This window comes from Rhinatrema bivittatum, chromosome 4 (assembly GCF_901001135.1).
Source record: "Rhinatrema bivittatum chromosome 4, aRhiBiv1.1, whole genome shotgun sequence".
Taxonomy (NCBI): Eukaryota; Metazoa; Chordata; class Amphibia; order Gymnophiona; family Rhinatrematidae; genus Rhinatrema; species Rhinatrema bivittatum.
The window spans coordinates 242,628,742-242,644,869 of NC_042618.1; the positions used below are offsets into that span (position 1 = coordinate 242,628,742).

The window sequence follows — 16,128 nt, forward strand, 5'->3', positions numbered from 1 at the left end:
ATCAATTAAATTGACCCTGTCATCAGAATCCATGAATGCCTCTGTGTGCACCTTAGTACCTTCAGAGGTGAGGCAGATCAGCACAAATAATTGAGGAGAGGATGAGAGCCAGCCTAGGGTTGCCTCTCCAACCAACCTTAGGCTCAAAAGTTTCCTGCTTTTTCGGATCAACGGCCAGCAAAGTGCCCCTATGCAGCATAGTAGAGACAAATGACTTGATCCGTCGGCCTCTCTGCTTTTCTTCTTCTGTGAGCCGAGCCCTGCCAAATTACATGGGCTCTTCTGTGGAGGGAGCAGACGTGGCATCTGTGGTAGAGATTAGAGAATGATGGAAGTTGGGAGCCAGCTTGAAATGCTGTCAGAAAGTCTCTCTCCCCCGGACTCGCTCTTGGAAGTGGATGTGCATCTGGATGGAAAGAACAATGAGATCTTCCATTTTGGGAGGCAGGTCATGACTTGCCATCCTTGATACATTCCACCAGGTCTGCCAGAAATTGGCAGTCAAACGCCAACTGTTTGGGTGCCTTCCTAATGCAGAATAATTCTGTTGTGGCCGAGGAGGAGCAGCCAGGCTCATCAAATATTTGTTGCAACTGCTTGAGGAAGTTATCCAGATTCCCTATAAGGGGGTCATTTCTTTCCCATACGGGTGAAGCCCAGGCTAGAGTGGAATCAGCTAGGAGAGTGAGGATAAACATCACCTTGGTCCAATCCAAAGGGAAGCTGGAGGCCTGTAGCTCAAGGTGCATCAAGCACTGATTAAGAAAGCCTCTGCAGGCTTTGGGATCCTCATCATACCAGAGCATGCCCCATAACCCCTAGGGCTTCCTGCAGAGGGGAAAAAAGATCTCCCTTTCAGGACCATAAGAGTTTCTTACTGGGGTTCCTCCATTCATCAGTCCAGTCAAAACCAAAATACCACTTAGACACCAATATTGTTGTTCAAAAATAAAAGTACTTTTACTGGTGCTGAAAATGGGCAATGCAAAGTCCAAAAATATTGGTACACTAGTGATGACAGCTTTAGGGAGCAATTGATTCAGGAACTAATGATAGAGGAAGTATTTTATTTATTTTATTTTATTTATTTTTTATTTTTATATACCGATTTTCATGCATTAAATGCATATCAAACCGGTTTACAATGAAACAGTATAAGCAGGAAATAACATTCCTTAGTCTGATACATTGAAACATCTGTAACAAAATAATTGTAAATAAAGCAAGAAGCTGAACAACATTACTAAAAGTTAAATTATTAACTAAAACATACATACAAGGTTAGCACAAATGTTAGCACGAAGGGGAGCACAAAGGGGAAATTTTAGATCTAATTCTTAGTGGAGCACAGGATTTGGTGAGAGAGGTGGTGGGGCCGTTTGGCAATAGTGATCATAACATGATCAAATTTGAATCCACGGCTCTAGCACTGAACTTTCAAAAGGGAAACTTTGATAAAATGAGAAAAATAGTTAGAAAAAAAACCCTTTGTAGCTGAAAGGTACAGCTACAAAGGTTAAGAGTGTCCAATAGGCGTGGACATTATTAAAATAATACCATCTTAGAAGTGCAGTCCAGATGTATTCCACACATTAAGAAAGGTGGAAGGCCAAACGATTGCCAGCATAGTTAAAAGGTAAGGTGAAAGAGGCTATTTTAGCCAAAAGATCTTCCTTCAAAAAATGGAAGACATTTCCATCTGAAGAAAGTAGAAAAAAGCATAAGCATTGGCAAGTTAAATATAGAACACTGATAAGACAGGCTAAAAGAGAATTTGAAAAGAAGTTGGCCATAGAAGCACAAACTCATAATAAAAACTTTTTAAAATATATCTGAAGCAGGAAGCCTGCAAGGGAATCAGTTGGACCGTTAGATAATCAAGGGGTTAAAGGGGCACTTAGAAAAGATTAGGCCATCGTGGAAAGACTAAATGAATTCTTTGCTTTGGTGTTTACTGAGGAGGATGTTTGGGAGATACCTGCTCCGGAGATGGTTTTCAAAGGTGACAATTCAGACGAACTGACCCAAATCACAGTGAACCTGGAAAATGTAGTAGGCCAGATTGACAAATTGAAGAGTAGCAAATCACCTGGTCTGGATGGTATACACCTCAGAGTTTTGAAATAACTCAAAAATGAAATTTCAGACCTATTACAAGTAATTTGTAATGTATCATTAAAATCATCGATTGTACCTGAAGACTGGAAGGTGGCCAATATAACCCTGATATATAAAAAGGGCTACAGAAGTGATCCAGGAAACTATAGACCAGTGAGCTTGACTTCAGTGCCAGGATAAATCATGGAAACTATTATAAATAATAAAATCACAGAATATAGACATGATTTAATGGACCGTAGCCAGCATGGATTTACACAAGGGAAGGCTTGCCTCATAATTCTGCTACATTTTTTGAAGTGGTGAATAAATATGTGGATAAAGGCATTGTGGTGTATTTGGATTTTCAGAAGGCATTTAACAAAGTCCCTCATGAGATGCTTCAAGAAAACCAAAAAGTCATGGGATAGGAGGAGATGTTCTTTTGTGGATTGCAAACTAGTTAATAGAAAAAGAGTAGGATTAAATGGTCTGTTTTCTCCGTGGAAAAAAGTAAACAGTGGAGTGTCTCAGGGATCTGTACTTGGATCGGTGCTTTTTAATATATTTTTAATGATAAGGGGGTACAATGAGTCAGGTGATCAAATTTGCAGATAACACAAAATTATTCAAAATCATAAGCAGATTGTGATAAATTACAGAAGGACCTTGCGAGACTGGAAGATTGAACATCCATATGGCAGATAAAATATAATATGGACACGTGCAAGGTGATGCAAAGACGGGATATGGGGATGGGGAAATGGGGGAGGGGGCTATGCTCCAATTATTTTTTAACCATGGGATGTGGGAGGAAGGGGAAACCTGGAGGGCCATATTTGTATTGAAATGTGAGTTGGGGGAGACACTTCATTGATTTATGATGGGGTTGTAGGAGGCCGTTATCATGTGAGCTTTTCTATTTTTTACATTTGATTGTTGGGTCTACCTTGAGCAGCGGCTCGAGGGTGAACAGGGGATGAACTTTGACCCCCCCCCCCTCCATATCTTTTTTTCTATTTTTCACTTTTTTTTTAGCATGGCCCATTAAGACAATGGTGGTCCCGTGAGGTGGGGAGCCACCATCGCACCAAAAGGACTGAGGCCACGTTGGTTTGACCTATAGTGTTTTGCCGCAAGACAAAACAACATCGCAATACAGCTGCAATGTTTTTTCGGGGGAGGGGCTCACTATTGTGGCAACACCCCTCTTCCCCCGCAACAGTGGGAAACCCTCTCGCAAAAAAACATAGCGGCTTAGTGCCTCTACGCCTTGGGAACCTAAATGAATATTAATCCTAAATATGGGGCCTTAAATTTTAAGAAACTAGCTTTAGTTTCCTTTTCAATCAAATTCTTAGGATCCTAATTTTGACTAAAATTTTCATACATTTAGGCTACTTAATGAAGAACTGGGAGTTGAAAACAACATCCTTACAGATTATTTCATACATTGGACCTGAACAGCCCATACTCTATGAACTAATCCACATTTTGCTTGATGGAATTTGCAATTCTCTTCCAGACAGGCTGTTGCCAGAGGTGCCAGTGTACTAAAGGGGTGCTGGCTAAAGAATGTCACAACATACCACCTAAATGAAATGCTTAACTTATACAGAGTTGATAACATTACTTGCCATGTATACTTTTGAAATATACAAAAAACAAAAAAGAGCAGCAATTGATTTCCATGTTGTGTATACAATGTCAAAAAAGGAAATCAAAAGCAAATGTCTTCTCCACAAACGCCAAACTTATTGCAATATTTGTATTATCGTTTCTTGTATGTTTATAACAACCTTAATTTTATATACTTTTTAAAATTATTTTTTAATTTTTAATTTTAAATTAATACTGCATCAGCAAGCCTGTCGGCGTGTCTCAATCAATATTTAGAGACTGCCCGGACTAATCAATCATTTGTGGTACATTTTGGTGCCAAAATGCCTCCCCAGAAGGATATCTCTTCAGGATCTCACTTGCTCATATATCCCAACAGTTCATTTATCAAAAAGTGGCTCACTTTTTTGCTCATTTATCCCGACAATTTATTTTTCAAAAAAAGTTGGCTCGACCACGGCCGGAGTTGAAATATCACATGGAACACAGAGGGTGTTGACCTCAATTTTACAGCTGAATTGTTTATAAGAATTCCCTTGTAGGGAGAACATTCAGGCTTGTTGATTCAATGCAGTGTTATCTTGACCCCTAGACAAAGCATATCCTTAAAGAAATACTACTGGGGCTTTTCTTACCTTTAGTGGGTATAGAACCTTCTCTCTTTGGGACTCTACCTTCAATGACTAAATCAATTTTGGCTTTTACTTTGATTAATCTGGTCCCTAATTGCTGTGCTGACCACGTGCAGATGTTTTTTTATCCTTTGGTACATTTGCCCTTGCATGCAGAAGCAGATTGATTTTGATGCTTGGCCTCAGTATGATAGTACCAAAATCCAGTGTACAGAAGTATTGGATTAAGGATTCAGTATATGCATGTGCCATGTAGCTCTGTGAAAATATCACACAGTACATGGGAACATGTTTCTCTTTTAAATTCTCCATTGGGCATATATTTATAATGCAGGAAGGATACTACTCAAATGTATTTATTCCAAGAAGAAATCCCACTCCTTTCTCATCCTTTCTCTCAGGAAGAACAGTTGTTTCATTAAGTACATATCAGTTATGTCCTCGGATGAATAATCTCCTAGGGGTAGATATATCAAAAGCCATTTAGACAGATGACTGAAAAGTTATCCATCTAAATGGTTAAGCTGCTATTTTAAAAAAGCTTACCTGGCTGTATTCTAGCCAGATAATGAGTTATCTGGCTAGAATATAGCCACTTAAGCAGGGGCGTACCGGGGATAGACAATAGGCATTCCCAGGAAGATCAAAGTTAGCCAGTTAGATTACCCGGATAACTTGATATTCAGTGTTATCTGCTTAACCTAACCGGTTAACTAGCAGCACCTAGCATACACCGATCCGGCTAACTTTAAGATATCTGGGTATATTCAGTGGTGCTGCCGTGTAGCTGAATATCCTGCTTAAGTTAGCTAGATAGGTGTATCCCCTATATTAATTAGCTGCTAAGTGGCTGAATATGGATGTCTAATTTAGCAATAACAGCAGTCAGACATATCTGTGGTTTACTACTTGTTATTATTAAGAATTTCCTGAACAATCAGTTACCTTGTTGTTTAATACAAGAGCAGTACAATGGGAAACATCAGGTACACCACATACTTCTATGTGGAATAACAAGGGGCACACTAAAAACTCAATAGGTTTGGACATTTAGGGCTGGATTTTAAAAGGGTTACGTGAATAAGGTACGTGCGTAACCCTTTTAAAACCCCCTGCGCGCCGAGCCTATTTTGCATAGGCTCAGCGGCGTGCGCAAGCCCCGGGATGCGCGTAAGTCCTGCGGCTTGCAAAAAGGGGCGGTCGGGGCGTGGCCAGGGGGCATGGTTTAGGATCGGGGGCATGTTCGGGGGCGTGTGGGCGGTCCGGGGCGTGACCGAGTGCCCCGACACAGCGGCCTGTGTTGGGGCCTGCCACGCCGGCGCGCGTAAGTTTTCAGATAAAGGTAGGGGGAGGGGTCTAGATAGGGCCGGGAGGGTGAGTTAGGTAGGGGAAGGTGCGGGGGGGGGGGGGGGGGGGGTGGAAGGAAAGTTCCCTCCGAGGCCACTCTGATTTCGGAGCTGCCTCGGAGGGAACGGGCAGCGCGTGCAGGGCTCGGCGCGCGCAAGTTGCACAAATGTGCACCCCCTTGCGCGCGTATCTTATAAAATCCAGCGTACTTTTGTTCGCGCCTGATGCACGAACAAAAGTACACACGCGCACTGTCTTTTAAAATGTACCCCTTAAGAGATCATATTTAGCTGCTGTGCAGCTCGGCTAGGTAGCCAGATAAACTGGGTAAATTCAGCCACACCACTGAATATACCCAGTTATCTTAAAGTTAGCCAGCTATGTTTATCCGGCTAACTTTAGGACAGGTCTATGGGCTGACCAGAGTTAGCCAGATAAGTTATCTGGCTAACTTTGAATATCAGAGTTATCTGGCTAACTCAACTTCTCCCAGTTACGATCCTGGAATGCCCCTAACTTATCCAGCTAAATTCTAGATGGATAAATTATTATCCGGTTAGAATTTAGCCACATAGCTTATTAGTTATCAAGCTAAATGCTTTTGAATATGGACCTCTTACTTTTAAAAATAAACTCTGAGCCTGTGGGAAAAATGTTTTTTTTTTCTGATTGGCTATGTTTGGCAGTAAACATGAGGTCATTATTTCATGTTCAGTGTACTTACCTGGTAGAAAGAGACCCGGCTTTCCTAGATAATGATCCAGTCTGCAAAGGCATATAAGAAGTTTGTTTTTAGCATTGTTCTCAAATAGCTGTTGCACTCAAAAGAATGGAATAGTTTGCACATTAAAAAATTGAATCACTTCAAACAAACAGAAAAGTAAGTAGAAAACACTGTTTTCAAATTGCCAAAAAAAAAATTTACAATGGCTATTAAGCAAAATTCAAACCCCTAGGGGCATTTGATCTTTATAGTGAGAAATCTCATTGCCACTGCTTTTGTGTCCTGATATATTTAGAAGGCAATTTTCAAACTTGTTTACTCAGGTATAATGACTTGGCTGAAAATTGCCTTTTTACACCCAGATAAAAGTTTTGTGCAGGCTTTCATAGCTTGTGCATGCAGAGAACTCCACTAATAAGTAGAATAGAAATATTCCTTCTGGTGTATATCTGCCCCATGTGGGTTGATGTCATGGCAATGTCCTGGCTTTATAAAAAACAGGGACATCATTTTGTAAGGTTGATTTTTGAGTTGACCTTTGAGGAGGTTGCATGGAGTTTTTGCCTACTCCTAGTTTTGTTCCTTTTATTTAGAATGGAATATCCTGGAATCTTTAGGAGCAAGATCTGCGTCAGACAGAAGAAAGGGGAACTCATCTTCTATTTCTGAGAAACTGATTTTATCTCTTTTTGGATGTTGTCCTTCCTTCATCATTTGTTGCTTTTGGAAGCCTGGAATTTTATGTTTGGTCCAGTGACTAAAGAACTAGGAAATTTAGTCACTGTCATGAATAAAGTGGTTTTTTTGTTTGGTTTTTTTTTTAGGAATCTCTCATTCAGAGAGATCCAGGGACCCTTCACAGGTCAACAGAAGAAATGTTATTTATTTATTTATTCGGTTTTATATACCGTCACTAGGACATGCCATCATAACGGTTTACAACATAATCAAAAAATGGAATAATAACAAATCAGTGATACTAATACAAATATTATCATAACAGTCTTCCTGTAACATCAAAAGTGGAGAAGAGAAAAACTCAGAAATCAACAATAAGATCAAGAGAAATAAATAATTGTAAAATAGTAACATCTCTAATCAAACAGAATTAAAAAAACATAGAATACGGGCCTAAAAGTGAACTAAAAATAATAAAAACCAAAGTAAAAGGAAGATAAAGGCATAAGAAACAATCAGAGGCTGGCTAAGGCCGATAACAGCATACAAATAAAGTAAAATAAAATAGGATCATAAAGCATGGAAGGCTCAGGCTGTGTATGCCCCATTAAAAAGCCAAGTTTTTAAATCACACTTGAACTTTTTAAAAATGGTCTTCAATCAAAATAGCAGGCAGTGTGTTCCAGATTTTGGGTCCTGCCAGTGAAAGTGCTCTCTCCCTCACTTGGTTCAAGTGCGCTGAATGTACAGATGGTAAGGATAGTAGGCCCTTATTTGCCAAGCGTAGATTTCTTTGTGGGACATGCAGTCTAATAGCTGTATTTAACCAATCTACCTGTTCCCCATATATTAGTCTGTGCAGGATGCAAAGTGTGTTAAATTTGACCCGGGATTCTATAGGTAACCAGTGTAACTCAATTAACGTAGGAGTAATATGATCAGATTTCTTTTTTCCAGTTAAAATTCTCAGGAATACTCATGCATTCCTGAAAGGAGTCTGGAAGTGTGAGAGAAGGAGGATTGTGGCACCTATCCGAATATACTGGAGGAGGTTGTTAAAGAGTAGTCATCTGAATCAAGGCATGACAAGTGGGATTGTATTGCATACCATCTAAATTTAGTGAAGAATCTTACGCCACAAATTTTGGGAGGAAGCTCCAATTGGAAAGGGATGTGGAAACAGAAGAGTAACTTAAAACATTAGTAGAGAGTCCCAGTTTTATTGGAACTGAATTATGTAATGGATTTCATAAAACAAAGAACTATATATGGCCAATCATGTCATTTCTACATTATCAATAAAGTTATATTGGAACCACATCCCTCGTCCAGTGTGACTATTACCGTGCATGTTAAATACTTTCATACAATGCTGAGGGCTTTGGAGAATAATCTCCCCCACCCATACCTCCCCTGACAGAGAATCCTGGAAATAGGATAGTATAGGTGGCTTGGAAAGCTTAATCCCTTGGAATTGGAGGTTGCAGATGGACTCTTCAATTAGGACCTTAGCCCAGGGGTTACAAGCACTTTTTAATATATATATATATATATATATATATATATATATATATATATATATATATATATATAAATTTATAATTTTTCAAAATACTTATAATCAAAAATAGCTTGAAAGACAAATCTAAGATGACATATCATCTTGTGAATGAAGAAAAAAAAAAGAATAAAAAAACAATAATTGTCATGCACAGATCAAGTCCACAAAATCTTGGAGAAGAAAATCAATACTCAAACCAAAAGGAAAACAAATTCAGTCTAGCAAATTATCAACTAGCAGACATCCAAGATGTATTATATAAGAACGATATTCATGTATCAGTAGCAGATGGTACAGATGAGGATCCGGGCTGCACAATTTTAGCACTCAGAAAGAAAGCAAGCTGATTTGAATAGAAAAATACTTAGGAAACTCCCTTGCACTTAGCACACCATTTACATGGAAATTTTAGAAAGAACAATGCACCCATCTGAAGGACTTTAGGTTAAACAGTAAAAACTGTTTATGTTTTTTCTGTGTCTGTTTAGAGACATCTGGGAATATCATGACTCTTTGTTGCAAAAACATTGAACCACATTGTCTAAAATATAATTTCAACATGCACACACTTTTAGCTGGGCTAAAAAAGGCATTCCCAGAGAATTGTTTAGGGTTGAGGAAATAAACAGCATGTGTGCATTCAATTTTCAAATGTACGCATACTATTTGTCCCCCACTTGGCTGCCCATACAAATAGGAAGTGTATAGTAGGAAGGTGATTTCAACATGGGTGCTCTGCGACTGCTGATTTTGAGACAATATGGCTAGTTTCCGTTAGAAAATAAGCTAGGTTTCAAATGTCTGCATATACTGTAAAAAAAAAAAAAAAAAAAAAAAAGCAGCTTATTTAGAAATCGCTACCTTAATGTTGTCTGATAATATGCTAGTGCAGGGGTGGCCAATTCCGGTCCTCGAGAACCACAAACAGGCCAGGTTTTCAGGACATCTACAATGAATATGCATGAGACAGATTTGCATGCACTGCCTCCATTGTATGCAAATCTATCCCATGCATATTCATTGTGGAGATCCTGAAAACCGGGCCTGTTTGTGGATCTTGATGACCGGAGTTGACCACCCCTGTGCTAGTGGCTCTTCTTGCTTAACCACAGGATATATATCATCAAATAAAACCAATAGCTTGCACTGAAAAGTGGTACTGACTCAGTAATGTTATGTATTTGGTATAATATATTATAGGGCTGTATTATCAACATACAGGATTCTTTACAGAGTATGTAATCAAAAACATGCATTCTAGAGCAGGGGTGGGCAATTCCGGTCCTCGAGGGCTGCAAACCAGTCGGGTTTTCAGGATACCCCTAATGAATATGCATGAAATAGATTTGCATAGGTCTCTCTCATGCATATTCCTTAAGGATATCCAGAAAACCCGACTGGTTTGCAGCCCTCGAGGACCGGACTTGCCCACCCCTGTTCTAGAGTAAAATTAATTGGTTGGTGAAAGTTGAAAGGTGATTGTCTGGCATGGGAACTTACTCATCGAAATACCACAGCTTAGGTAAACCTTTACCCATAGATTTGTGCTGCACTAATTTCTATGAACAGGTGTCCACAACCCCCTTCCCCCTTCTATTCCTTTGCCAGCTGCTACCACCACATTCAGTTATAACTCCATCACTGGCATTGTGTTGGAAAAGAAAATACATAGGCCACCCTAGTGATTTAGAAGCAACATTTTGATTTCCAAATGACAGCTCTTGCTTCTTGATCTAATAAAGGGTAAGGAAAACTGGAGACATTCTCGGCCATTGCTCAGCACTGACACCTATTGACCATTTTAAGGGTGCTCGTTTGTCAGGTTGTAAATGCAGTCACAGCCTATAATCCTTGAATGGAGGATTGCCAGGGTGATGCTACAATAGGGCAGCTGACAAGAACTTAAGGGGAGAATCTTCAGCTTACAGAAGCCAAAGTACATTCTACATTCTGTACCTTGATATAAAAAGCTGAGAGTGAGTTTGAACAAGCTTCCAATGGCAGGCATAAACAGGCTAAAATCACAACCCTCCCCCCATCTTCCACTAGGTACATATATATATTTTTATACATACAAATTAAACATGCATGTTTTTAAAAAAAGGCGTTTGTTCCAAGGAAAATGCTTTCAGAATCATTCATAGAAAGACTGTAAGATTTCTATTGTATAGCAATTTGAGCCACTGCAGAATCAAATACTTTTTTGAAGGGAAGGAGGGAGGTTTTCATGACAAGTGCCTCCCTCTCCTTTGAGCCTCAGCTCAACCAGAATCAGGGTTGGAATCTGGCACCATAAGCCTTCATTTGTAACTACCCTAACGGCCGAATTTTTAATCGGCCACGCGCGTAAAAAGACAGGGGTTACGTGCGTGGTTGGGCCTTGTGCGCGCTGTGCACATTTTCAAAGCAGCCCAGCCACACTCATAACTCCCGTTATGCGCAGAAATGCTGGGCCGAAGGAAAGGGGTGGTCTGGGGGGCGGGGAGGGGCAGGGCTGAAGGCGGCCAGTACACTGGCCTTTTGCCGCCGTGCTGGGGAAGCACGTGCCAGCAGACAGCCAGCGTGTGCAAGTTGCTTCTGCTCCAATGGAGCAGTAAGCAACAAACCAAACCAAAAAAAAAAAAGGTAGGGCAATGGCTTTAGGTGATGGGGAGGAGAGGGGAAGAGGGAGGGGGTAGGGGGGTTGGAAGCGGACTGGGAGGGAACTGGGAGAGGCCCGATCTCGTCACCACGCATAGGTTTCTAAAATTAGGTCCTCCTGTGCGCGCCACCCGCACATGCGTGCACAGATTATAAAATTTGGCGCACATGCCCGTCCCTCCCATGGATTTTATAACATGCATGTGCCGGTGCGCATGTTATAAAATCGGTGCGTCCATGTATGTGCACCGGGAAGCGCGTGCATATGGACATGCGCACACTTCTTTTAAAATCTACCCCTATGCTTTTCCCCCTGTTTCAAATCTACTCCCAACTTGCTTAGTCTAGTCATTGCAGCAACAGTACTCGGCTGGGAGCCAGGCACTAGGGATCCTGCTGGAACCCTGCAGTCATAGGCCCTAAATCTGCATCACCGTTGCACAATCACTATGACTCTTTCCATCCTGGGGGCTGTAAACAACTAAACACTGCCTCTGCAGCATCTTTATCCTCACCCAACCCAGAATGTGGAAGGCCTGGGCCAGGAATCAAAGCTAGATCTCTCTGCATTTGCAGCTTGCCATTCCTGCCTCCCAAGAGTCCCAACCATTTTTCAGAGAGAAGACACTACATAATGCAGGTAGTAGGTACAAGATGGCCACAGTTTATTCTTCTCCTACTGGAGGACATATTGAGATTATAAAAGTAGTGGGTGGTCTGAACAATTTGTTATGGCACTTCCCTCTAGCAATGGCCATAATGGTACAGTCCAGGGGTTGATCAGTGAAGCCCAAGAATATTCTGGTCAGAGGGTTAGGAGCTGAGAGAGAGAGAGAGAGAAATCCAGTCTCTCATCTCTCTGCAGAAGTTTGGAGTTGGAGAAGGAGGAAAGCTTGATTTCTGTCCTTGGTGTCTTCAGAACTTCAGAATCCTGTAGAGAGTAGAAGGCCACACAGAAAAGTTCTTGTGGTGGCGTTTATGATACTGCAATATAAGTAGCTACTCCTGAGGGATTCCGCAGCAGTGTGGAGCTGGGTTTGTCTTTCTATGACTTTTGTGTTTGAAAAGGATTTTCATAGGTGGAGCGAGAAGTGAGTGTCAGGTGGATGTCCAGAAGTAACCAGCAGGGTGAAAAGAAGAAAGGAGAAAAAGGTGATAACATCCCATCTGGGGCACTGGTCCAGGGGTCCAAAGGAAAGGAGGAGGAAGATGTGCAAGAGAAAGAGTCAAGTGTTAAAGAATCAGGTACCGAAAAGTCTCCTTTGGAGTCAGGGAGCCCATCATCTCTTTACGGGAGAAAAAAGACTGAAGGGATCCCAGGAGGGTGCACTAGCAAGGGTTAGTAATCTTCATTGTGAAATTTCGGTACCTGCTTTTCAAATTTCAATACCGCAAGACGGCCATTTTCTAATCTGAACTGTTTTAGTAAAGCTTTTTATTTTTTGAATACCAATACCTTGTGCCAAGTGTCACTTTTGTGCTATACCATGAAAATGCCTTGGGCCCTAAGGATAATCCTTTCCCCCTTTAGAGGATCCACACCAGGGTTTTAAAAGACTGTGAAGACTAAGCCCCACAGTTTAAAGTCGCACATGGAAGGAGGGCTGCACATCAATGAATATATCAGACTAGATACAGTCAAAACAAGAAGACAATCACAACAACAATTCTCCCTTATTCCCAAATTTCAGGTTTGGCTTGGTTGGCTACTAGGCATTGTCACTTTCAATTTTAATGTAAGAGTGTCACTAAAGTGTCCCATACTATATGCATAATCCCATGACAGGCTATATAAAATAAAACCAGGGACTGAGGGATTGCAGTCATTGCATCTCAGGAGAACCCAAACCCTGGGAAAAAGGATTAAATCCACTTCTTGACTGGTGGCTCCAATAATGCTACCATTTGTTAAACACAAAATAGGGTGTCTTACACAAATTCCACTTCTACAGACCTGCACAACAAAAAATAGCAACAACAAAATGTACTGCAAATGCCTTAGAAAAGAGAATGAATTCCTGGAAAAAATCCAGCAGAGTTCATCAATAGGAAATGCATCACTTATGTTACATGAGAAGTCAGGATAAATAATGAGACTTCCAAGGCAAGCCGTTCTCTTTGATAGTGTCCCCATACATCCTCCTAGGGGCTTTTTCTAAAACAAGCCAGACCTTGTGCCTAGAAGCAGAGAACAGAATTTAACCCCTTCATAGAAAAATGTGTCTCTTCTGGTCGTTACATCACTGAGCAAAATACATATTGGCAAAATTTGGCAAAAGAATGGGAAAAAAAAAAGACGACAAAATGTACTTACTGCAAGTCCCACCTTAAATATTATTAGCTGATGCCCTATGACATCATCCAGGCTTAAACTATCTACCACTGAAATCAACACAATCATTATCTTCTCTATGGGTAGAGATTAAGCATAAATTAGATAGAGGATAAGGGCTGAAAATATTAGTGGCATATGCACCAGAATTGGGACCTGGACCAGATGTGCACCAAAAACTTCACAAATGCTGGATGTGTGAAGGCAGTGAGAGTAAAAGTGTGCAGTATTCCCTGACACTCCCCAGTAGGAGGGGGGTCATGTAAAAGAGTGTGTTTAATAAAACTCATGAGCCCACTCATGTTCTTTTGCCCACTCTTTCATCCTGGAATAGGTGGTGGCTGAGACTCAAGGATGGAGCCCTCAGGCTTTGCAGGAGGAGAGAGATTTCTCATCCAGCAGTTGAGAAAATCAAAAAGAGGTGAAGAATAGCGAAAGGATGTGAATCCCATACACTTTGCATTTCACTGAAGATTTGCCTTCAGGGTTTGCAGAATCCATTTCTGGTTGGAGTCAAAGGACTGCCAGACTGGGAAATTTACTTTCAGAGTTGCTGCTTGGAAGCTTATCTGTACAGGAGCGTTCCAGTGTGATTGCTGGACTTCAGAGATCTGCACACCAGAATGTAGGTACTAATAAGGGTAAATATTGGGAAGCCTTCATTCCCCTAAGAATACCTCAGAGCTAGGAGGTAGTGGAAGCAGAAAATCCCTACTGTATGAAGACTGTGCATTGACTGTGATTTTATGTTTGGATTTCTGGACTTTATATCATGTATGGATGCCATGAGTTCCAAGCATATTCACTGTAAGATAATTTGCCTTGAATAACCCAGTAAAGGTTTACTTTTTTGGACAACAGTTGATTTCTACTGGAAAGAAGAAGGAGACATTCAAACAGCCTAAGGTTTTCAATGACTTTAATTTCACATTCCACCCCCCTCCCCCTGTGGTTAGGAAAGATCCCTGAAGCATGGGTCACAACGTGGTCCCTGTATCTCCTCAGGGACTCTCGTGCCTAATGAGAGGATGCATAGGGGGTACATTAACATCAGGGCTCCTATCTCACCTTCATGACCTCCAGCCACACTTGGATGACCCAGTCAAGGATGATTTGCTGGAAAGGAGTGGTGTACCTTCAAGATCTATGGCCAGAACACCCCGGCTGCAGCAATGCAGAGCTGTGCCCATCCCAGCTGATACTTCCTGACCTGCAGTAAGGCAAAGCTTTTATCAAGTTTGGTCCTCTGGCTTTCCCTTGGCCCATCCAAGGCCTTCCTCACAGAAGCTATGCTCATGGGGTCCCCTGGATGTACTAATCTGGGCCATGTTACTTCCTGCCAGGCAACCTGTCCATCTGCCAAACCCAGTGAAGGATAGAAAGGCATCTTCGCCATGAACATGGACAGCCCCATTACTATAACCTGAGGTGAACACTTCTACTTCTGTGCCGTTCTGGAAGAAAATTCAGAATTGTATTCCCAATTTGAGATAAGTGTCCAATTCTGAGAATTCCTGGCTAATGAGTCTGTAGATTGCTGATGTGACAGGGTGCCCATTCTGTCCCTTACTAGTAGTGGTTGCCCCTTAATGGTATTGCAGCAGTAGTCTCAACAAGGCAGCTTGCCAGCAATCTGAGTCAGAAGTCTCCATCCAGACCCTGCCCTTTTCTGTGAGGTCAATGTAGTGAGGTGTGTTAGTAACGTTACCACTCCACATTAGGATGGGTTGTGTGTATATAACCACTGCACCCATGTGATGCAGTCTGAGGGTCCAGGAGTCTGGCAGCTGAGAATCAGCTATGGCACAAGGCTGGTGTGTGAGGGCCTGGCACTTGGTGGGCTTTATCCCTCTACGGGGGAGAAGAAAAGAAGGCAGAATTTAAGATTTCAGGAGGGGGAATTTCTGGGAGTCCAGAATGTTGGAAGAAGAGTTGCTGAGGAAGTATCAGACTCTGACCCAATAGAGAAGAAAATTCTGCAGAAATCTGGATGTGTGTACCAGGGAGGCTAAAGGGAGAACAGTCTACCTGGAGAAAGTCCACAGAGTATTGGCTGACAAAGTTAATCAGCCAGAGGCTCATCTAAGAGAAAAGAACCAGGAAGATCAGCATCACCCACATGTACTAGAAAGACCCAGGGAGGAAGAGTAACTGTCCCAAAAACTGATCTGTTTAGGGCAGTGTGTGAGAAGGTGAAAGAGAGTGAGTTGTTCTTTTGGACTTTATTCCTGGGAAGCACCATTCACTGATGTGCCAGATTGTTTGGGCATTGTGTTTCATGCCATTTCAGTAAAGACTTATTGGGCCAGATTTTCGTATCTACACCCGATTTTATATACGCGTGCAGTCACGCGCATATTATAAAATCCAGGGTCACCCCCTTGCGCGCGCCGAGCCAAGGGGAGCCCCGATGGCTTTCCCCGTTCCCTCGGAGGGAACTTTCCTTCCGCCCCCCCCCCCCCCCCCACCCCTCCCTTCCTCTACCTAACCCGTCCCC

The 16,128-nt window shown here is 41.7% G+C and overlaps 1 protein-coding gene across 1 annotated transcript in view; it reads right to left on the minus strand.

Moving 5' to 3' along the window:
- Positions 1-16,128, minus strand: part of LOC115090623 (potassium voltage-gated channel subfamily KQT member 1-like) — a 713,074-nt gene that overhangs the window by 662,404 nt on the left and 34,542 nt on the right. Inside the window, exon 3 of the mRNA XM_029599984.1 lies at positions 6,421-6,461. Coding sequence (XP_029455844.1) covers positions 6,421-6,461 — 41 coding nt within the window. The remainder of the gene's footprint in view (positions 1-6,420; positions 6,462-16,128) is intronic.